General features: G+C 38.5%; 4 protein-coding genes across 16 annotated transcripts; 1 reads left to right on the top strand and 3 right to left on the bottom strand.

Moving 5' to 3' along the window:
- Positions 1 to 115: 115 nt before the first annotated feature.
- On the bottom strand, positions 116 to 6,650 carry mat2al (methionine adenosyltransferase II, alpha-like). Of its 2 annotated transcripts, XM_059545625.1 has the most exons (9): positions 6,482 to 6,650; positions 6,133 to 6,210; positions 5,831 to 5,953; positions 4,861 to 4,973; positions 4,185 to 4,328; positions 3,843 to 4,061; positions 914 to 1,096; positions 594 to 727; positions 116 to 527 (listed from the first exon to the last, which is right to left on the bottom strand). In XM_059545625.1, exons 1-9 carry the CDS (start codon positions 6,555 to 6,557, stop codon positions 425 to 427), a joined length of 1,173 nt encoding a protein of 390 aa, XP_059401608.1. In that variant the 5' UTR covers positions 6,558 to 6,650; the 3' UTR covers positions 116 to 424. The 2 variants fall into 2 exon arrangements, with proteins under 2 accessions (XP_059401608.1, XP_059401609.1); XM_059545626.1 differs by lacking the exon at positions 116 to 527 and having other exon boundaries at positions 590 to 727.
- Positions 6,651 to 6,748: 98 nt separating this feature from the next.
- On the top strand, positions 6,749 to 10,352 carry LOC132132986 (vesicle-associated membrane protein 8-like). 2 transcript variants are annotated; one of them, XM_059545638.1, is made up of 4 exons: positions 6,749 to 6,872; positions 8,153 to 8,271; positions 9,238 to 9,399; positions 9,587 to 10,352. In XM_059545638.1, exons 2-4 carry the CDS (start codon positions 8,269 to 8,271, stop codon positions 9,728 to 9,730), a joined length of 309 nt encoding a protein of 102 aa, XP_059401621.1. In that variant the 5' UTR covers positions 6,749 to 6,872; positions 8,153 to 8,268; the 3' UTR covers positions 9,731 to 10,352. The 2 variants fall into 2 exon arrangements, with proteins under 2 accessions (XP_059401621.1, XP_059401619.1); XM_059545636.1 differs by lacking the exon at positions 6,749 to 6,872 and having other exon boundaries at positions 8,053 to 8,271.
- Positions 10,353 to 10,962: 610 nt separating this feature from the next.
- LOC132132983 (heterogeneous nuclear ribonucleoprotein D0-like) lies at positions 10,963 to 18,152 on the bottom strand. 7 transcript variants are annotated; one of them, XR_009429116.1, is made up of 9 exons: positions 17,811 to 18,152; positions 15,228 to 15,396; positions 14,963 to 15,124; positions 14,743 to 14,874; positions 13,513 to 13,612; positions 13,209 to 13,364; positions 12,531 to 12,612; positions 12,125 to 12,226; positions 10,963 to 11,397 (listed from the first exon to the last, which is right to left on the bottom strand). XR_009429116.1 is itself a non-coding variant. In XM_059545628.1 (8 exons), the coding sequence occupies exons 1-7, from the start codon at positions 17,951 to 17,953 to the stop codon at positions 12,545 to 12,547; spliced, it is 930 nt and encodes a 309-aa protein (XP_059401611.1). In that variant the 5' UTR covers positions 17,954 to 18,152; the 3' UTR covers positions 10,963 to 11,397; positions 12,531 to 12,544. The 7 variants fall into 7 exon arrangements, 5 of the variants coding, with proteins under 5 accessions (XP_059401611.1, XP_059401614.1, XP_059401610.1 ...); XR_009429115.1 differs by having other exon boundaries at positions 12,125 to 12,612; XM_059545628.1 differs by lacking the exon at positions 12,125 to 12,226.
- A 360-nt stretch (positions 18,153 to 18,512) lies between these two features.
- Positions 18,513 to 21,964, bottom strand: LOC132132984 (heterogeneous nuclear ribonucleoprotein D-like). 5 transcript variants are annotated; one of them, XR_009429117.1, is made up of 8 exons: positions 21,739 to 21,964; positions 21,082 to 21,412; positions 20,867 to 20,998; positions 20,643 to 20,748; positions 20,395 to 20,559; positions 19,737 to 19,829; positions 19,307 to 19,409; positions 18,513 to 18,606 (listed from the first exon to the last, which is right to left on the bottom strand). XR_009429117.1 is itself a non-coding variant. In XM_059545635.1 (7 exons), exons 1-6 carry the CDS (start codon positions 21,825 to 21,827, stop codon positions 19,759 to 19,761), a joined length of 894 nt encoding a protein of 297 aa, XP_059401618.1. In that variant the 5' UTR covers positions 21,828 to 21,964; the 3' UTR covers positions 18,513 to 18,606; positions 19,737 to 19,758. The 5 variants fall into 5 exon arrangements, 4 of the variants coding, with proteins under 4 accessions (XP_059401618.1, XP_059401615.1, XP_059401616.1 ...); XM_059545635.1 differs by lacking the exon at positions 19,307 to 19,409; XM_059545632.1 differs by lacking the exon at positions 19,307 to 19,409 and having other exon boundaries at positions 19,730 to 19,829; positions 21,739 to 21,963.
- Positions 21,965 to 22,208: the final 244 nt, after the last annotated feature.

Genomic DNA, 22,208 nt, shown 5'->3' with positions numbered 1-22,208 from the left:
TAAATTCCTTCATTCACATTATATCACTCATGTAATTTTTTTGAAAACATAAACAATGGTGTAATGCTATTGTTGTGTGCAGTTCTGTGGAAACTCAGCTTAAAAACACTTTAAATTCACTTTAAAGAATTTAATATCATTCGACAGATATTCTCACACTGTTGTACGATTTTAGTTTACAGTCATCAATGTGTGACGTTAATGGTAATAAAAAGCTAAATTATGTAATAATTCTAGAATTCTGTTAATTCATACAAAAGACGCTTGGTTCTCATGAGGGATAAGAAGGCAGTATAGATCGAGGAAAGTATTAGATTAAGTAATTTTATCCTTTATAAAGCCTTGATCACAGTAAAGGTGCATTTGCATAAGTACAGTCATAATCATTAAAAATCAAAAGGAATGTAAACTGATTCTCCGTCTATCAGAAGATGAGCTTCTTCGGCTTCTCCCAAGGAAATTCCTCTCGTCCGAAGTGTCCATAGCAAGCTGTTTTCTGGTAGATCGGTTTCTTTAGATCAAGCTCCCTGCAAGATGAAATTATTATTAACAAAAGTTTACACTTGACACTGAGGTTCTCCAGTACTCCTCACCTGACGATGACCCCTGGCCTCAAGTCAAAATTGTTCTTGACAATCTCTAGAAGCTCGTCCTCATCTCTGGTTGATGTGCCGTAATGAAAAACAGACACTGACAAAGGGTGACTGATACCAATAGAATATGAGATCTGTAACAAAGACACAGCGTTAACAATACGCTTGCAGATTATATCACTCACGTACTGCTGCCCTGCAAAAGTTCACAATGAAATCCAGTCTAATACATCTAGAATGGGACATAAAGGCACAGTTGTAATAGATTTATTTTGAATACAACTTAATGTTGACTTAAATGTCTATCTGATTTCTGTCACCTGAACCAGAACTCTGCGACACAGTTTGGCTCTGACGAGAGACTTGGCCACCCAGCGGGCGGCGTAAGCCCCTGAGCGATCCACTTTAGAGTAATCTTTGCCGGAGAACGCCCCGCCGCCGTGACCGCCCCAGCCACCGTAGGTGTCCACAATGATCTTCCTGCCTGTCAGACCGGCGTCTGCCTACAACAACATTAACTTCACATAGTACCCCATGTGAAAACAAACAAGGAGACTTTAGCATACTTTTAAGAATACTTGTTATGGAAATAATATACTTTGATTATAATGAATGAATATACTTTAGTGCAAACCGAATGTAACTTCTGGACAATTAAATGCAATTGAATTAAAATATATAACATTATAATTAAAGTTGCAATGTGTAATATTTACAACGATCTATTTACAGAAATGCAATATAATATATATATAACTGTGTTTTCAGAGGTGTATAAAGACCTTTCTTAATGAACCGTTATGTTTATATTACCTTAGATTGAGCTATTTCTATCTACATGCACCGTGGGTCCCTTTACCTGGAATCACCACCATGTTTGTACGGTAGCCCTGATTGGACAAACTGCTCTACAGAGTGCCTTTCTTAACTTTGTTGTTCTTGCAAATAAAACACTGACACAAACATTCGCAACAACATTGATTTATTAATTAAGTAAATCTACAAACCCGATTCCAAAAAAGTTGGGACACTGTACAAATTGTGAAATAAAAACAGAATGCAATGATGTGGAAGTTTCAAATTTCAATATTTTATTCAGAACACAACACTGATGACATATCAAATGTTTAAACTGAGAAAATGTATCATTTTAATGGAAAAATAAGTTGATTTTAAATTTCATGGCATCAACACATCTCAAAAAAGTTGGGACAAGGCCATGTTTAGCACTGTGTGGCATCCCCTCTTCTTTTTATAACAGTCTGCAAACGTCTGGGGACTGAGGAGACAAGTTGCTCAAGTTTAGGAATAGGAATATTGTCCCATTCTTGTCTAATAAAGGCATCTAGTTAATCAACTGTCTTAGGTCTTCTTTGTCGCATCTTCCTCTTTATCATGCACCAAATGTTTTCTATGGGTGAAAGATCTGGACTGCAGCTGGCCATTTCAGTATCCGGATCCTTCTTCTACGCAGCCATGATGTTGTAATTGATGCAGTATGTGGTCTGTGTTGATGCAGTAAGTTTATGAGATTGGTAAATTATTCCATTCCTTTCTTACTCACAATTTGTACAGTGTCCCAAATTTTTTGGAATCGGGTTTGTAATTCCTTGATTTACCTTTGTAAAAAAATTTAATTGCTCTATGCTGTCTTTACCAACGACATCTTTACCTGCATTGCATTGGCAACCGTAGCATCTCTAAAGGGAGGGGTGAGGGGGGGGACTGAGCCGTTGGTTGCAATTCGCAACCTCACAACTAGATGCTGCTAAAATCTACACAGTGCACCTTTAAGAAGAACTTGTTAGAAACATGCTAGTAACATGCTAATCATGCTAAAAACATGTTTGTAACATGTTAATAATATTAGAAACATGTTATTGACATGCTAATCATTATAGAAACATGGTAACAACATGTTAATCATGGTAGAATTGTGTTAGCAACATGTTAATCATCTTAACATACTAACATGTTAGAAATATGTTAACAGCAATCTAGAAACATGCTAATCATTCTAGAAACATGGTGACAGCATGCTAATAATGTAAAAAAAACATGCTAGCAACATGTTAATCATGTTAAAATATGTAAACATGCTAATGTTAGAAACATGCTAACAACATGCTAATCATGCTAAAATACATATTAGCCACATGTTAATCATGTTAAAACATGCAAACAACATGCTAATCATGTTAAAAAAACATGTTAGTGACATGTTAATCATGCTAAAACATGTTGGCAACATGCTAGAAAACATGCTAGTAACATGCTAATCATGTTACAAACCTGTTATCAACATACTAATCATGCTAGAAACATGGTAACAACATGCTAGAAACATGCTTATCATGCTAAAATGTTAGCAACAAGCTATAAATATGTTAATCATCCTAAAACATGGTAACAACATGTTAATCATGCTAAAAGACATATTAGCCACATGTTAATCATGTTAAAACATGCAAACAACACGCTAATCATGTTTAAAAAAACATGTTAGTGACATGTTAATCATGCTAAAACATGTTGGCAACATGCTAGAAACATGTTAATCATGTTAAAACATTCTAGCAAAAATGCTAACAACATGTTAATCATGCTAGAAACATATTAGTAACATGCTAATCATGTTAAAAACATGCCAACATGTTAACAATGAGCTAATCATGCTAAAACATGTTAGCAACTTGTTAAATCATGTTAGCAATGTGTTAAATCATGCTAGCAACATGCTAACATCTATCTACTGTATTTTTCGGACTATAAGTCACACCTGAGTATAAGTCGCATCAGTCCAAAAATACGTCATGATGAGGAAAAAAACATATATAAGTCACACTGGACTATAAGTCGCATTTATTTAGAACCAAGAACCAAGAGAAAACATTACCATCTACAGCCGCGAGAGGGCGCTCTATGTTTTCAGTGAAGGCTACAGGAGCACTGAGCAGTATAGAGCCCGCCCTCTGGCGGCTGTAAACGGTAATGTTTTCTCTTGGTTCATGTCTCTTAGTTCATTTCTCTTGGTTCATGTCAAATTAATTTTGATAAATAAGTCACACCTGACTATAAGTCGCAGGACCAGCCAAACTATGAAAAAAAGTGCGACTTATAGTCCGAAAAATACGGTAATCTTTCAACAACTTGAGGCTGAGTAAATAATGACAGAATTTGTATTTTTGGGTGAACTGTCCCTTTAATACTGATGCTTGCCAGAGCAAACCAGTTTTTGTGCTTGCTTACTTGTGGACCCCCTGCAAGGAACTTCCCGCTGGGCAGCAGGTGATATATAGTCTTGTCATCCAGATATCTGGCCGGGATGACGGCCTTCACAACCTTCTCCATCAGACTGTGACGTATCTCCTCCAGCGTGATGTCAGGACTGTGCTGAACTGAGATTACGAGCGTATGAACACGCAGAGGCTCCATGGCACCCATGTTATCACGATACTCCACGGTAACCTGCACTCGTTAATAATTAAAAACATCAACATTATCTGCTGTGTTTGCCCTGTTAGTTTACAGAGATAACTATGAGCCGGCTGAATTGTTGTTCACCTATCATAAAAAAAGAAAACCTTTCACCTGTGTTTTTGAATCTGGAAGAATCCAAGGACAAACTCCAGTCTTTGAGAGCTCCTTCATTTTGGCATTGAGTTTGTGTGCTAGCAGGATGGTCAGCGGCATGCACTCTTCTGTCTCATCAGTGGCGTAGCCAAACATCAAACCCTGCGGAGAAATTACAGCAATTATTCAACATAAATCACTTCAATTTGACAACATTACTTAAGATGTATTCAAAAGTACTTTATCAAAAAATTATATATATATATATATAAAATCATTATTATTGTTATTATTAGATAATATACAGTATATTTAATAAATAAATAAATAAATATATATACATATATATATATATATATATATATATATATATATTATTAATTATTTAGGGTCCATTTATCTGTTGTTTACCGTTTTATGCTACTAATTGAATACTGTATATATTCATTATTTTAATTTGAGAATGCTATTCATAATGCATTTTTATTGTTTATTTAAAAAATAAATAAAAATAAGTCCAATTAAATTAAACTAAATCATTATATCCCTAAAACTGGGGATAGGAATGTTATAATTGATGCTATTTCCCTGCCTAGAATCACACAACACTTCTATCATGCGTATAAGTTTGCAAAACTATTGTATCATGAAAGCAAAGACAAGGCAAGGTGTTTTCCAGCAGAATGTGTTGGACCTGATCTCCAGCCCCGATGTCCTCGTTGTCTCTGCCTTCAAACACACAGTCGCTGATCTCAGAGCACTGCGGCTGCAGAGACACCAGCACATTACACGTCTTGTAGTCAAATCCTGCAGCGATCACATTTTTAGACATTTATACTTTTATCAAGCAAGAATGCATTCAGTTGATCATAAGTGACAGCAAAGAGATTTTTAATGTTACTTATAATTTTGTTTATGATTTCAAATAAATGCTGTTCCTTTGAAGTTTCTATTCATCAAAGATACCTAAGAAAAATCAAGTATCAGAGTTTGCACAAAAATGTGACACTGGAGCACAAAAGCAGTTTTAAGTCTCTGGGGTATATTTGTAACAATAGCCAAAAATACTTTGTATGGGTCAACATTATAGATTTTTCTTTAATGCCAAAATCATTCGGATATTATATAAGTATAAGTAAAGATATAAGTAAAGATCATGTTCCATGAAGATATTTTGTAAATTTCATACAGTAAATATATCAAAAATAAATTTTTTATTAGTAATATGCATTGCTAAGAATTCATTTGGACAGCTTTAAAGATGATTTTCTCAGTATATTTTTATTTTATTTTTTTTGCACCCTCCGTTTCCAGATTTTCAAATAGTTGTATATATTGTCCGATCATAACAAACCATACATCAATGGAAATATTATTTATTCAGCTTTCAGTTAATGCATAAATAAAATTTGCAAAAAAAAAAAAAAAAATTACTCTTTTGACTGGTTTTGTGGTCCAGGGTCACGAATATGAATCTGGACAACTGTTTTCAACATTAATAATAATCAGAAATGTTTCTTGAGCAGCAAATCATCATATTAAAGTGATTTCTGAAGATCGTTAGACACTGAAGACTGAAGGAATGATGCTGAAAATTCATTTGAATTACGTTTTCAATATTTCATTATATACATTCGTGTGTGTTTGTTAGTGCATATAGATACCCTTTGATGAATCATCGTATCCGATACTCTTGACAGTGTCTCTAACCACTTTCTGAATGTTCACGACAGCCTTCGATGTCACTTCACCACACAGAAGGATCATACCTGTCTTTGACACACACTCTGCTCCAGAAATGGGGAAATACATCAGGTGAAGATGTCAAAAAGGAGTGGCAATGCATTAAAAAGAAAGTGTCTTAGATAGTCTTAGATCCATGTTTGTAAAAGCAAGCATTTCTAAGTCAACATAATGTCATTAATGAACATCTGAAGTATCATGAATGTCATTATTATCATCATACCACATGCCACTTTGGAGTCCGGGTCCTGTGCCAGGTAAGCATCCAGTACAGCATCACTGATCTGATCACACATTTTATCTGTCAGGAATAAAGACTGCATTAGTATCAATATTTCGTCTGAAGGTGTGAAATATTGATTGGGTATTCATTGAGCATTATCATTTCTGCTGCAATCACAGATCAAAACTGGGATCATGACACGAGGGCATGTACAGACATGTACTGAGGATGTTTATCGCCACAGTACAAGTAGCATTTACTACAATACATGCATACAACGTGCAACACTGTCTGAAATAGTGAAATCTGCGCATGTGGATGTGTGTACGAGGCAATGTTTCATATTTACCAGAATGTCCTTGTCCTACAGACTCGGATGTGAAAAGGAAAGTTTTTCCAGGTTTGTTATAACCAGACGGATTCATGATGAACCTGCAGACTGGACAAAACTACAACTTTATAATTGCAACTACAACTAAAACCTCTCGTGTGACTTTAACAGTTAGTCTGAAGTATGAAGAACTTTAATGGGCGTGGCTTGGGAGTTTAACCAATCACAAGCGTCTCTTTCGTTAGGCAAGGACATAAATAAAGACGACCTGTAAACTGTACAAACTGCTGTCCTGTAAAAAGATTTAACTTAAAGTAAAAACATTTTGACGGATTTTATAAAGGGAACTTGTTGGTCCAGTTCTTAAAGCGGCCGCTAGAGGAAGCACAGATTCACTCGAAAGTAAGCGGTTAGCGCCACATTAACTGTTACAAAATGAGGAGTGTGTTAGCAACCCTGACATTATTTATAAATTAGTCGGGAAAGATGCTAACTGTTTGTAAATGCTTTGCGAAACGAAACAGTGTTGTCACATTTTGCCTGTTACTTTTCTCAGCGCTGCTGAGATCAGACCAATCACTATCGTTCGCGATTAGGCTACAGGAAAATGACTTATGTTATATTATGAAGATTGTTGGAACCTATTTCTCTTTGTCTATCATGTAACAATCACTGCCAAAAAAAAATATATATATATATATATAAAAACAAAAATAAAATAAATAAATGTAAATAAATAATAATAAATAAACAATACTGTTCTCTGTGCGTCACGACATGATGATTCCAGGCTCTGTGTTGACAGACAGACTAACAGAATGTGTATATAATATAATATTCATAATGAAATTTCTCCTATAAATCCTTTTAGGATTGTAACTTTGACCAATAGTTGTAAAACGGAATACAATTCTGTAATGCTACAATGTAAATGTAAATTCATACCTTTTGCATATAAGCAATGAACTATATTTATATCCAATACTTTTATTCAATAAGGACACACTAAATTGAACGAAAGTGACAGAAATCATCATATAAGAGTGAGTTCTGAAGCATCGTGTGACACTGAAGACTTGGAGGAATGATGCTGAAAATTCAGCTTTAAATCACAGGAATAAATCACAGTTTGCAATATATTCAAATCATTTAAAATTATAATAATATTTCACATTACCATTTTTACTGTATTATTCATTCAGTCTTATCTTATCCCACATTATTCATACAATAGCACATTTTTTTTCAAATTATTTATACCTTGATTTTTCACAGTAGCCTATATTTTCTGTCTGTCATCCATAAGCTCTTCTTAATAGAGAACACAGCATTTACTACCTAATCATAAATCAGTGAACAACATTATTACCTGTTTAATATTCAACAATGAAGTCATCTGCTAAAGGTAAAGTCCTGTGAAGTGATCATAAATCTATAAACAGCTGTAAATATAACCAATGTTATATGTAATGAAAACACAGAGCAAAGTATAATATGCAAATGCAGAGACATGAGTCCAGCAGCTCAGTGCGGGTTGAGACGCTGTCAGACTCTCCAGGAGCCAGGAGCCAGCAGGGAGTGTTGGTTTTAATGTGCAATCTTTCTGGGAGGGGAAGCTCTGTTTGCAAATGAGTTCTCTAGTGCTTCATCCTGTTCTTCTGTGCTTGTGCTGTGGCTCACGGGGATGAGACGTCTCTTCTAGAAATCATTCCCTTCAAGAAATGGTTGCAAACTGAGCCTGGACTCTTGGAAATTCTCCGGCAGATACAGTTGGACATTTGAGGAAGTTTCACATTAGTTTCAGAATGGTAAGTACACGAGAAAGCCTGCGCTGTTTGTTAGTTAAATGTTTATTTAAATGCGTATTTGTTCAAGGCTTTGATTGGCCTGTTGAGAGGATGTGTGTTCAAACAAATACTATCAAATATTATATAAAAGATGGTTAACCAACACATGAAATTCAATGTTTTTTTTGATAGATAGATAGATAGATAGATAGATAAATAGATAGATAGATAGATAGATAGATAGATAGATAGATAGATAGATAGATAGATAGATAGATAGAAATGTTTCCAGACCATTTAATGTTCATAAATGACTGTATTTTCACAGGCCTTTGAATGAAAACTATAAATGGAAATGGAAATATAAGTAGAGTTTGTTTTTTTGTTTTTGTTTGGTAAGCCAGCTGGAAAACACTGAGATTTTACATTAGTAATGTGTCGGCTAAATGATTAAATGTCAATGTATTGTTTTGTGCAGTGTTGGGGATAATGCATTAAAGTAACGCAAGTTACGTAATCAGATGACTTTTTTCAAGTAACTAGTAAAGTAATGCATTACTTTCAAATGTACAATGAAATATCTCAAATAAGTAACGGCAGTGATTAATTCTCTGGTGTATTGAGTGACAGCTCATGTTGAAATCAGGAGTGAGTGCAGAGATATACTTCCTTCAACCTGAAGCTTATTCATTTCTCTTTCAATGTGAATGGGCTTTTAAAGTTGCCAAAACTAGAATTTCTGGTTCTTTTTGTTTTACCATTAAATAAGCAAGCCCAGCCCAGGTGACAAATAGTAATGTAATGCATTACTTTCCATAAAAAGTAACTAAGTAATGCAATTAGTTATTTTCTCATGGTGTAACACAGTACTATAATGCTCTACTCTGTAAATGTCCCTTTTCCACAGAGCTGGTTATGTGTATTGTTATCAGTGTATCGTTATGTTGGATCCAGTGGTTTTCTCTTGTTCTTCTCTTTATAATATAGGCTGACTACAACACCGAACCTCAAGCGCCTAGCAAACTCAGCCAAGTTCAGGATCAAGTCAATGATGTTAAAGGCATTCTCGAAGACAACCTCAAAAAAGTCCTGGAGAGAGGAGATCGGTTAGATGACCTGATCGTCATAACGGATGACCTGCAGGTCACGGTGAGCCTTGGAACCCCATCAAGATCAAAATGTGCCCAATGTGTAACATTTCTTGACCATGAAGATCTTTAAAAGACCTCAAAAGAACATTTCATGAAAATAACATGGTGCCAGATGATCAAACCAGTCACAGAACATTAGTTTGTTAATGATAACAATTGATTATGTGTGTGATTATCTCACCTAGGCTGACTCGTTTCAAAAGACATCCACGCGTGTTGCCAGAAAGATGTGGTGGAGAAACACCAAGATGATGATTATAATTGGAGTGGTTGTGCTTGCCATCATCATTTTAATCATCCTGCTAGCAACACAAGTCATTCCCTCCTAATACAACCCAGACATCCTTTCAGTCGTTTGTATTCACTAGAATTAATGACCTCTTTTACTTTGAAAATAACTGGATACATTTATGTAAAGATAAATTGCTATTTTTGTTATATTGACATTTCCTGTTATATTCTATATAAATCTGGGGAGAATATGTGGGGTGTGTGAGTATATATATATATATATATATATATGCAGGTAACACTTTACAATGTATTGCACAACATTCACATACACAAACAATGAACAATAGATTTAATACAGTGTGTATTCATCTATGTTAATGTTAGTTAATGAGAATGCAGTTATTCATTGTTAGTTCATTTTAATTCACAATGCATTATCTCATGTTAAAAGGCACAACTTTAGGTTTTAAGAGCACATCAGTAAAAGTTGAAAGATGAAGAATGATAAATGCTGTGGAAGTGTTGTTCATTCTTAGTTCATGTTAACTAATCAACCTTATTTTAAAGTGTTAAACATATGCATTATGTGTTTTTTCCTGGTTAGGGTGTTATCCTTATATAAAGGGACAGAAAACAGCATGATTCATTACAACTGAAAAATGTTGCAGGAATTATTATTTTTTGATATCGTTTCCTTTTGAGACTATAATCCCTGTGTTTGACAGATTCATTCCAAAGACCTCAAAGTGGATTGTCGGTAAAACATACTGCAATGTTTAATTTACAAAGAATAATGTTAACATTTTATGTATAACACAATGTATTTATAATGTGCATTGTAATGCATTACATCTTTTCATAAATAACTGTTAAAATGCATTATGTGAAATTAATTTGTTGTCTTACACTTTCTGAAGATGTAACAATAGAGAAGTATTAAAATCGTGGTTTTAATTCTTCATGATATGCCTCATGAAGTGCATTACAAGGCATTAAAACTACTTTTATTGTGCATTATAAAGACTCCAATTCTTACCAAAATAATTTCTAAAGTGTGCTTGTAGTGTTACTATTATGATGTCCCTTCAGGGACTGGGAATATAATGCACCAGTCAAACCGACAACATTTATGATGCCGTTTTTGTTGTTATTTTAAAGCTGGACCATTGCCCCTTTACTATTATTATATTGAATTCAGCATCATTTTTTTCTGCTCCACTGAGGGATTAAAAAAAAAGCATTTTGGAATGACATAATGGAGAGTAATTTATGAGTCTTCATTTTTTGGTGAGCTATGACTTCAATCTCTGAAGAAACAACAGGCGTGTGAGGTTCATACACTTTATTTTTTCATATTTTCCAATGGTTTACATGACTCCGTAACAAAATACTGCAATATGCAATGAATATTAAATGGCCTACACTCTGTACGCGCTTATAAGCAATAAATGAATAGACCTGTATACACTTCATTTCTAAATGATTTGGCTCTCTATGGTTCATTGTACTCAACCCAGCAGGATTATAAACATACACAAGCTTCAACAAATGAACCACAAAAACACATTTTCTGGAGATTATAATGTGAAATAACACTTGAAATCTTCTTTAGTGCGTGTCCTTCAAAGTCATTTCTGATTTTGAAGAACTGGTGAATTCACTGGTGACCAAAGTGTAGCAATGTGTTGATCAACTCCATTTTTAACAAGTCTGGCCCTCTTGTTTTCTCCTCTCAGGGTCGACTTTCAATTCGCTCGGCCGTCTGAAAAACAAAAAAGAAAACACTCATAAAATGTAAAGGAATCCCAATTCTTTAATAATTTCAATAGGGAGACAAGACATGGCTTTGAAATCGAATAATAGCAAATACAATCAATAGTGTTCGATTAAAAACTTGTGGAATCATAACATTTAAATGCGCAACCTTGAATCGATGGAAATTAAAGGACAAAAAGGAAAAGCATTTCAAGCATAACAATAAGACCTTTCCAAGATTTCAAAAGGTTGAAAAAGAGAATCTGTTAGATGAAATTAACACCGTTTTTTCCACCGCTGTCAGTAGAAAATCACAATACAAATATAAAAAAGCACTTCTCCAGCGCAGCGGCATCCGAGAACAAACCGGCTTTTAGCTCAAGGACTACAGGATATTACGAGCTACAAATAAAGAAAAGCAAACATTACAGGTAAGATTAGAAGTGCATACTAACACTGGAAAGCCCAGAGAAAGCCGTATCCTTCAAAAAGTGAACAGTTAATTTTAATTTCCGGCTCTCGTGTCATATTTTACCATTACTTGATGGTGCCTGGAAAAAATGCCATTACATTATAATATATTATTACATAAGATCCAAAGAGGTTTTAAGAGGAAATAAAAAAGTACACACAAAACAAAACAGAAGATAAAAGCTTGAAGTGTCCTTTTTAAGTTTTTGTTGCTGCAGTTGTTTGATTTTACAATTCGTATACAGGATGTTGGAAGACCATACCAAATGGGAGCATTCGAGAGCGTACGCCTCTCGTACCCTGTCCGCATTGAGCGGGCCTGAGACAATCGGGAAGTCAGCTCATGGCCTGCAAGGAAGTCCCCGCTGGCAGGTACAAACAAGGTATATGTCAGAGTTAGGAGACAACATTCTTCGGCTTTCTTTCCTTGTAATTCCATATTTTCTGGTACCCATTTAGCAGTACTGTACCTGTTAATTTTTACAGTTAAAAACCAAACAAAAAAGGCAAGAAACAGCCAAAAGTCTCTATGTTACCACTACTGTAAAGCACTTCAGGGTGCTGTGAAACTTTAAAGAAAAACAAAAATTAAGCAATGTACATTACAATAATATCAAATGGTGATTTAGAGACTAGAAATGCACACGCGTGAGCTACGCATCAGCATACCTGCATGTTTCTGGTTAATACGGCTTGTAAGTGTTTTGATGGCCGCCTCGCCTCGGGGATTTGCCGTAGTCGCTCTGTTGATCTAGAGTAAGGAGCACAAAGCACAAACAACGCACACGTCTACGGTTAAACGTGCTGGCACACGGACGCTCCAGAAAGGCGGAAAACAGAAAACAACCTTAGCGATCTGGGGTTTACAGCCAATTTGGTGACACTTGTGAGATACTTACGTTAATTGTATTCAAAAATACTGTTTTGTGAAAATATGGTGAGAGACACAGATCTGTGGCGTGAATGAAAGTTTGAAACTGTTTATTATTTTCTAAAATATTTTCATTTCTTGCATGGCCTACAGATTTACACGTCCAATGGATTCAAAGGCACTTTGACATTTTATTTGAAGCTAAAACATCCCTTTCTATATTTAGCACCATAGTTATTATAATACATATGTACAGTATAGCTTTGTGCAAGCAACCTTCCCTGTAGGACAAAAAGCAACTGCAGCAATGTTCTAGAGGTTTCTCTGGAAGCGTAAGGCGTGTATGATACAAGCATGTGCATTCTGCTCAGATAATTTAGTGCACAACTGTCATAGTCCGGGTCGAGTACCGACAATCCACGATACAATATATCCTTAGTTTTTTCATCTGTGCGTTCACAAACAGTATTACATACTGCTGTAGTCACCATATCCGTAGTAGTTGTTGTAACCCGAGTAATCATAGCCCCCGTATCCACCATAGCCTTGATTGTTGTAGCCATAGTTCCCGTAATTTCCATAACCTTGATTCCAGTAATTTCCGTATCCCTGGTTCCAGTTCTGATTGGGACCTACAACAGACACCGAAAACACATCACCGTTAGTAACAGTTGCTTGGATGCTTTAATGAAAATAGAATGTGGTGTCAAAACAAAAACTAATTCTGAATGAATGAACATAAAATTCAAAGGCAATGAAATGTTTTGTGTCGAGATGCACCTCCTCTGCCTCTGGCCCTGACGGTGTACCCTCCTCTGCCCCCCCAATGCTGCTGCTGCTGCTGGTACTGTTCCTTCGACATGGCCACCTTCACCTCACACTGCAGACACACACACACACACACACACATCAATACCACAGACTGATTCAACAGAACAAACTGACTGCAGGGAATCAGTACTCGTGGGATAAACACTTAAATAACCAAATAAAACTATCTTAAATCTCTGCAGTGTCCTAAAATGTGTATTCCACACTGTAATTTAGTGCACAAGTCATTTTTGGATAAGATTATCATTACAGTGACCAAAGATGTGTCCTAAGAGTGAACAAATTAATGGGTCGTAGGTACAATCTGAAACAAAATAATAAAACTTAACCCCAAGTAATTTGTGGCCACATTATCGGTTTTTATTGTATCATGTCTCTGCAGTTTTTAATGATTGTGTGCAGAAAAAAAACTTGATTTTGATGTGATTTTATCAGAAACTGATAGAGGAAACTCCAATTTTCTGACTCCCTTACCATTTTTGAATTAATTCAGCTGATCTCTGGGTCTGGCGGTAGCACTTTTAGCTTAGCTTAGCAGAGATCATTGAATCTGATTAGTCCGTTAGCATCTCGCTCAAAAATGACCAAAGAGTTTCATTATCCTTCAGTATTAGTACACGACGTAACTACAGGAGAGACAAATTTTAAATAGGAAAAATATAGAAACTCTTTAGTTATTTTTGAGCAGGATGCTAACGGACTAATCAGATTCAATGATCTATGCTAAGCTAAGCTAAAAGTTTTACCGCCAGACCCGGAGATCAGCTGAATTAATAAAAAAAAAAAATGGTAAAACTCAACTGTTTAACTCTAGAGGAGTTGGGAAATGAGCCTATTTTCAAAAAATGTAGCGTGTTCCTTTAAAATCATGAAAGCATCCACCTCATTTGTCCCGTAAGAGCAGGCCATTTGTACATTAAATGTGTGAGGCTTCTGGTGTCATTCGTTTCCAGATATTTTTAGCTGTACAAAACATTTTACAAACTAATACTTTAATGTATTATCTTAATTATGGACACACTGGTTTGCAGTGCAAACAGTTTTACAGTTTACTGCACTTTTGAAATAGTTATTTCCCTACAGCAGCCTTTGGACCAGAAGTCTCGCTCATTCACACGTTGAAAAATATGTTGGAGAGAACGTTTATGATTTACCATTATGACTGTTATGAAACTGTACCTTGCTTAAACCGATGTTGTGGTACTTCTTCTCCATAATTTTCTTTACTGGTTCCTCCTCTTTAAATGTTATAAAACAAAAACCTCTTCTTTTATTTGTTTTATTCTCCATTGGCAGCTCAATGGATTCCACCTGAGGAAAGTATAGACATGTAAGTTATGTAGTATTTTATCATAGATATATATATTTATATTACAAACATCTATCAATTGTCCACTACCTCTCCGTAGGCGTCAAAGTACTCTCTGATCTTCTCTTCTGGAGTATCTGGGGAGAGACCTCCTACAAATATCTTCTTCACAGGCTCTTTGGATTTCATGGCCTTTGCTTTCTTAGGGTCGATGGCTTTTCCATTCAGTTTGTGCTCCTTCTGTGCGATCACCTTTGACGAGGAACAGACACACTTCAAGTTAATCAGTCAGAGCTCTCTTCCACATAACAGCAGCACACTCCCAACAGGTTTAAAAATCCAGCTGCCAAAATACCTTTTCCACACTTTCAGCATCTTTAAACAGAACGAATCCAAAACCCCTGGACCGTCCCGTCAGAGGATCCAGCTTTAAGGTGCAGTCGACCACCTCTCCAAATTTAGAGAAGTAATCTTTCAGGTCTTTCTTTGTTGTGTCCCAACTCAAGCCTCCAACGAACATTTTCCTAAAAACAAAAAGACAGATTGTGGGGGAAGACAGAGTGATTTATCTTGGCTGAAATCCTTTATATGTACTTGTGATTACAGGCTTTCTGCAAGGTTTATGAAGGAAAATTATTTAAAGGGGTCCCATTATGCTCTTTTACAAGGTCTTTATTTTGTTTTGGGGGTGTACTAGAACACGTTTTTCAAATATTTTACATTATACACATCTCTCCCCAGTCTGCTGGGCCGCTGTGTGCTGCGATCGGTTAGCTGGGCCGCTGTGTGCTGCGATCGGTTAGCTGGGCCGCTGTGTGCTGCGACCGGTTAGCTGGGCCGGCGTGTGCTGCGATCGGTTAGCTGGGCCGGCGTGTGCTGCGATCGGTTAGCTGGGCCGCTGTGTGCTGCGATCGGTTAGCTGGGCCGCTGTGTGCTGCGATCGGTTAGCTGGGCCGCTGTGTGCTGCGATCGGTTAGCTGGGCTGCTGTGTGCTGTGATCGGTTAGCTGGGCCGCTGTGTGCTGCGATCGGTTAGCTGGGCCGGCGCGTGCTGCGACCGGTTAGCTGGGCCGGCGCGTGCTGCGACCGGTTAGCTGGGCCGCTGTGTGCTGCGATCGGTTAGCTGGGCCGCTGTGTTCTGTGATCGGTTAGCTGGGCTGCTGTGTGCGGTGATCGGTTAGCTGGGCCGCTGTGTTCTGCGATCGGTTAGCTGGGCCGCTGTGTGCTGCGATCGGTTAGCTGGGCTGCTGTGTGCTGTGATCGGTTAGCTGGGCCGCTGTGTGCTGCGATCGGTTAGCTGGGCCGCTGTGTTCTGCGATCGGTTAGCTGGGCCGCTGTGTGCTGCGATCGGTTAGCTGGGCTGCTGTGTGCTGTGATCGGTTAGCTGGGCCGCTGTGTGCTGCGATCGGTTAGCTGGGCCGCTGTGTTCTGCGATCGGTTAGCTGGGCCGCTGTGTGCTGCGATCGGTTAGCTGGGCCGCTGTGTTCTGTGATCGGTTAGCTGGGCCGCTGTGTGCTGCGATCGGTTAGCTGGGCCGCTGTGTGCTGCGATCGGTTAGCTGGGCCGGCGTGTGCTGCGATCGGTTAGCTGGGCCGGCGTGTGCTGCGATCGGTTAGCTGGGCCGCTGTGTGCTGCGATCGGTTAGCTGGGCCGGTGTTTGCTGCGATCGGTTAGCTGGGCCGCTGTGTTCTGTGATCGGTTAGCTGGGCCGGCGTGTGCTGCGATCGGTTAGCTGGGCCGCTGTGTGCTGCGATCGGTTAGCTGGGCCGGTGTTTGCTGCGATCGGTTAGCTGGGCCGCTGTGTTCTGTGATCGGTTAGCTGGGCTGCTGTGTGCTGTGATCGGTTAGCTGGGCTGCTGTGTGCTGTGAGCCTGGCAGTGGTAATGTCTCACAAGATGCGAAAAGTTATTCAAGTCGTCTTGTTTTCTAAGAAATTTATCTAAATGAATTTCTGATTTAAAAAGAGAGAGAAAGAGGACAAATACCTACTTGTAAGCTCAGAGAAAGTTATTGAATTAAACAAAAAAACACTGAATTCCTCAAAAACAACACTTCTATAGTACATTTGCATCTCAAGTAAATGTATCTTGACTGAACAATGTTTAGGTGTTAGTATGAAAATTAACCATGGTTTTACTACAAATAAAACCAAAAAACCATGGTTACTATAGTTAAACTATGGTGACCACAAATTAACCATGGTTTTGTTAAATTAACCGTAATTTAACCATGGTATTTGTAGTAAATCTGTGGTTATACAAATGGTAGTCAACACGCCAAAAAAACCATGGGTTACTACAGTTTTACTATAATAAAACCATGGTTATTTTTCGTAAGGGGAAAGCAAGACAAAAACACTGTTAATTCTTGTAGTACATTAAATGTCATGGATTTATTATTTTAAGTATTTTTGCTCTAATTTAAAGGTTTTGATTTGTTTAAGTTAAAAGGAAAATGAAAATACATTTGAGACCTTCGTTAAAGCCTAGATCAGAAACATTCAAGACTTGCTTTCATTTTAAAGATTCAGATTTCACACCACGTTTAGTCATTATTTAAAATACAAATCACACAACAACACACTTTAAACAAATAACACCTTTAACGATTAAATCCACGGAGATATTCTCGTCGGAGAAACACGCAGTAGACATTTGACAAGCTTGATTTGAAAGGCAAATGTGTTTGGAAACAGCTCAACCTCATGAACATGCTCATATTTTGTAAGTACTGCGACTACTACATTCAAGTTATTTATAGTTTGTCCCTTAAATATGAGCTCCTTGATGATAAACGGACACTGATTAACGGTTTATTTTTCTTGTTTGGAAGGAACTCGTCACGCGGAGTCGAACAGCCTCCGGGAGATGACTCGACTAATATATTAGTGTCAGGAAACCAAGGCTAAATCCAGACTGATGTTGTTGTGTTAGACTCACCCCTCGTCCTCCTCGTTCTTACTGGCGTCTATCTTGGAGCCCTCCGCCTCTCGGCCTCCATCCTCAGCCGGGATCTCTTCCTCTCCATCATTCTCCCCCATCTTCACCAGCGCCTCCTCGCCCACAAACTGCTCCTCTGACATCCTGGGTCAATTCTCGGCGAAAACACGGGCTGTTCGCGTTGTCTTCCTTGAGGAAAGCGTCGTAGGTCAGAACTCGAGCGGTCTGGCGGTAAACCGTGTGGAATTAGACTCGGGATCGGGTTTGTTTTAGTCTGCTTTCAGAATGTCGATGGCAACAGCGTCCATTCACAAAATGGCAGAGAAGCGGAAGTTGAGCGTCATGACGTCACCGCGCCTTTACAAACCCGCGACGCCACGCTGACGCTTATCGGTCGCGTCATAGCGCGAGTAAACACGTTTACACACGTTTATACCCAAGAACAGTTATCAAATACACAACACGGGAAAGAGCTACTCATACAAAATGAAAGAAACACAGAACAACCAATTCTTTTTTCCCCAAATTTTAATCCCTTTATCCAAAAACGTTCAGGAAAAGAACTAAAATACAAAATAAAGGACATGTTTTTTTCGTTTTAGTTTTCTAGTCAAGACTTAAGAACACATCAGCACAAAACCTACAGGTTCAATCTGAACAAAGCACGGGATAAGACAAACTTGGAAACAAAACGCCTCGCTATTTACAAGGTTTAGACACTGAATAACGTTTTTTTTTAATAGTTGTTTAAGGACAGGAATCCTCCGAGGAGCAACGTCGAAGTCAGCCTGCCGACCTACAAGAGAAGATACGCAAGATGAACAACTCTGATTCGGACAGGGTCAGGAAAAAAACAACAGCACGTCCATGTTTCAGTGTTTAACTTCTTGAGCTGTCGATTTTAAACTAGGAAAACCATCATTAAAGATTAAAGATCATATGTTGGACGGCGTCTTAGATTGACAAAACAGAAAAAGCTTCAGCTCCAGGCGGTTGGTGGACCAATCGAGGAGCGAGCCAAGCGCCTTCCCTTTAAACTCAAAATTATAATTTACATTAGCCAATACGAGAGTTGGTTTCATCTGTCGAACAGATTTGTCGGCTTTCAATTGCTTGGTAAACCCACTTTACATATGATCTTTAAGAGCTACGCTTTAGGAAAAGCCTCGAGGTGAACCCATTTGAAGTTTCTCTATGGCCTCTAAAGAAAAAGCAAGCATTATGAGAGAGTTTATGCAATTATTTATACAAGGGAGGTGTGATCGAAACCAAACAAATACAAATAATAAACCACTGAAGCTCCACAACTGAAACACAAGAGCACTACAATTGAAAAAAAGAGAAGTTATGAATCACTTTTAGGTTACGTTAATAAAGTCCTGGAAGAAACACATTTGGAACAGTTAACGGAAACCAACAACTTAAGGCAAATGGGGGAATCTCCTTTGTCTTTGTGTTTGTTTTACGCTGGTACAGGAAGTTTGAAGAGACCATACCACAGGACAGCGTTTCTCGTGCATGCCGTGCTCTCTGCCCGCTATGTGCGACGCCCAGAGAATGACGTGGTCAGGCGACACACGGCCTGCAATGAAGTCCCCGCTGGCAGGTACAAACAAGGTACAATAATCAGAATTAGGGAAAGAAAGGAAAAATCAGGACTCTGTACCCCTTAGCTGTACTTTACCTGTTAGCATTGCTATCAAGTCTATCATGATCACCTGTTAAAGCAGGAGGAGGAAAAGGAAAACCAACAGAAAAACGCTTACGTTTTTCTGACACGCTAAAAAGCCAAATGGCTACACAAACGAGAGTGATTAAAGATCTATAGACATGTGGGCTTAGCTTTTTTTTTTTATATGGTGTCTATTGATCTTTAACATTGAGCTCGGGTCCAGAACGCAGCAAAGATGTGACCTTACCATGAACATGAACGTGTTTAGCCACTTTGTCAATACGGCTGGTAGCTGTTCTGATGGGCACCGCTTTCCCGCGAGGCCTTGCCATAACTGCTCTGTTGACCTTCAAAAATTACAAATATATATATACACATATATAGTGATAAGAGACCGGCGTAGCAGCATTACAATGATTGCATAAAGCAACCAATGCCTAAATGTGGATAAGAACTACACATAAAGGTTTGGTTGGGAACACATTTATGTACTTACAGAGCACTTAAACACTTCTGTATATTCTCTAGCTATCTTTTCAATGTTTCAGAGCAGTTTCATCATTTTCAGTGAGATATATACATATATATAATTAAGTGGTATTAATATGAATACACTATCTTTAAAACACAGTTGATTTAAAGTAACATTTTCTATAACTGTATCCTTACTGGTTGAAATAAATTTATCTTCCAAATACATTTGTGTGCTTAACTGTACTGCGACTTGAACTTAGCATAAAATAAATAAATAAAATAAATAGCGGTGCAATTTTGCAGTCAAATAATCCCCAATGTAAATTTAGCTTAAACTGAATGGATTTTTATAACTAAAGGGTGGAAAACGCATCATGAATCTCAAGACTTGGGTGTCTGAAGGTTAAATGCTCAATAAGAAACTGTGTGTTAAATTACCACTGTAATCATCATAGCCTTGTCCATAGCCGTAATTTGGATAGTTGTATCCTGAATAGTCATAGCCAGAATAGCCGTTGTAGCCCTGGTTGTATCCGTCGCCGTAGCCTCCGTAGCTCTGGCCGTAGTAGTTGTTGTAGCCTTGATTATAGCCCTGGCCCTGTCCTGTTCACAAAGAGTCAGAGGCGCACCTTCAGTCCAGAACTACTGCCATTCACAGTTTGCCAAAGACATCTAGATTTGCAAACCTCTTCCTCGGCCCCTGAAGCCCCCTCGTCCTCCTCCGAAGCCCCGGTCCGCTCGGCCCTGCTGCTGTCTGTACACCTCTTTAGGCTGCGCAACTTTGACCTCACACTGGCAACAAAGATTCACAGCATCAATCATACAAAGGGTTGAGTAAAATATGGATTTACACGCCTACTGGGATCTGTTTTATTTATTCAGATCAAGATTAATGATAACATCAGCATACCTTCCCCGATCCAATCTCATGGTATCTGTTCTCCATCAGCTGCTGAACGGGATCCTCCAAAACATACGTCACGAAGCAGAAACCCCTCCTTTCGTTTGTCTTGGTGTCGATGGGGAGCTCAACGCTTTCAATCTTTTGAGAGAAAAACACACAGATTGGGGTTCTACTTCCCAAAAAATTTGACTTTTATGTGATTCTTCACTGCAGTTACTCACTTCCCCATATGCGCCGAAGTACTCGCGGATCTGTTCCTCAGACGTGTCCGGACTCAGACCCCCGACGAACACCTTCTTGGGCGGCTCCTTGCCCTTCATGGCTTTGGCTCTCTTGGGATCGATCAGCTTCCCGTCCAGCGTGTGCTCCTTCAGCTCCAGCACCTTATCAACGCTCTCAGCGTCTCTGAAGAGCACGAAGCCGAAGCCCCTGGAGCGGCCCGTCATGGGGTCTGTTTTGATGGTGCAGTCGAGGACCTCTCCGAACTTGGACAGGTAGTCAGTGAGGTCTTTCTTGCTGGTGTCCCAACTGAGTCCACCGATGAACATCTTCCTGCACGGAAGCAAACAGCACTCAAATCCATGCATTAACATGAAACTGCAGATTATGATATTATACAGACATTCATTGGTGATGCATACACGGAGTACGACCTGACTATCACCTCATTGGTGCGCGCGCGCGTGCATGTATGTATATATGTATACAGATAGATGTTTTGTTCATACATGTCACGTAGCGTCAAAAGAGAGATAGATGATAGCTAGTGAGCTAGATGGATCAATAAAGTCCATATTAATAAAGTGTGAGAACACTGTCACGCGAGGTGAACGCGGCGGTAACGCGCTCCGCTCGCGAAGGCCTCGCTCCGCACTCACCCGTCGTCCTGCTGGTTTTTACTGGCGTTGATTTTGGAGCCTTCTAGAAACTCGTCGGTGCTGAAGTCACCTTGCTCTTCGGCCTGCATTCTGGAATATGTGTAGTTTGATCTGACGCTTACTATGTAACGGATTATATTACGGTGTTTTCAAAAAGGTCAGAGACTCCGAGACGAATAAAGCGCCGCGTTGATTAAGATGGCGGACAGAGATCAGTGACGAGGGTCGCAGCAGGAGGAAGCGAGTGGGCGGGGCTTGTGCTGTAGATACGGTAATATTCATTATAACATTCATGACGAGAACAACGAAGCTTGAAAATGTACTTCACTCACATTAAGTTTTGACTCAGATAAATAAATAAATAAATATTGCAGTCACGAGCAGCTCAAAAAGGGGCCGTTCCACTGTAGTCCATACGACACCAGTGTGCAAGAGGAGTCTAATTTATTTATTTATTCAAATGTAAGTGT

Source organism: Carassius carassius, chromosome 49, assembly GCF_963082965.1.
Source record: "Carassius carassius chromosome 49, fCarCar2.1, whole genome shotgun sequence".
In the NCBI taxonomy this organism is placed as follows: Eukaryota; Metazoa; Chordata; class Actinopteri; order Cypriniformes; family Cyprinidae; genus Carassius; species Carassius carassius.
This window is presented reverse-complemented; position numbering and strand designations above follow the sequence as displayed.

Excerpts from the sequence above, each read along its gene's own strand:
- LOC132132983 (XM_059545628.1), bottom strand. The coding sequence starts at position 17,953 with ATGTCAGAGGAGCAGTTTGTGGGCGAGGAGGCGCTGGTGAAGATGGGG. Across the intron at positions 14,875-14,962 it reads ACTTTGACGCCTACGGAGAG|GTGGAATCCATTGAGCTGCC; the intron begins GTAGTGGACAAT and ends TACTTTCCTCAG. Across the intron at positions 13,365-13,512 it reads CAGGGCCAGAGGCAGAGGAG|GTCCCAATCAGAACTGGAAC; the intron begins GTGCATCTCGAC and ends TGTCTGTTGTAG.
- LOC132132984 (XM_059545635.1), bottom strand. The coding sequence starts at position 21,827 with ATGCAGGCCGAAGAGCAAGGTGACTTCAGCACCGACGAGTTTCTAGAA. Across the intron at positions 20,999-21,081 it reads ACTTCGGCGCATATGGGGAA|ATTGAAAGCGTTGAGCTCCC; the intron begins GTGAGTAACTGC and ends TTCTCTCAAAAG. Across the intron at positions 20,749-20,866 it reads ATGAGATTGGATCGGGGAAG|TGTGAGGTCAAAGTTGCGCA; the intron begins GTATGCTGATGT and ends CTTTGTTGCCAG.
- mat2al (XM_059545625.1), bottom strand. The coding sequence starts at position 6,557 with ATGAATCCGTCTGGTTATAACAAACCTGGAAAAACTTTCCTTTTCACA. Across the intron at positions 1,097-3,842 it reads TCCTTGCAGGGGGTCCACAA|GCAGACGCCGGTCTGACAGG; the intron begins GTAAGCAAGCAC and ends ATGTTGTTGTAG. Across the intron at positions 528-593 it reads AGGCCAGGGGTCATCGTCAG|GGAGCTTGATCTAAAGAAAC; the intron begins GTGAGGAGTACT and ends TTCATCTTGCAG.
- LOC132132986 (XM_059545638.1), top strand. Across the intron at positions 9,400-9,586 it reads CGGATGACCTGCAGGTCACG|GCTGACTCGTTTCAAAAGAC; the intron begins GTGAGCCTTGGA and ends TATCTCACCTAG.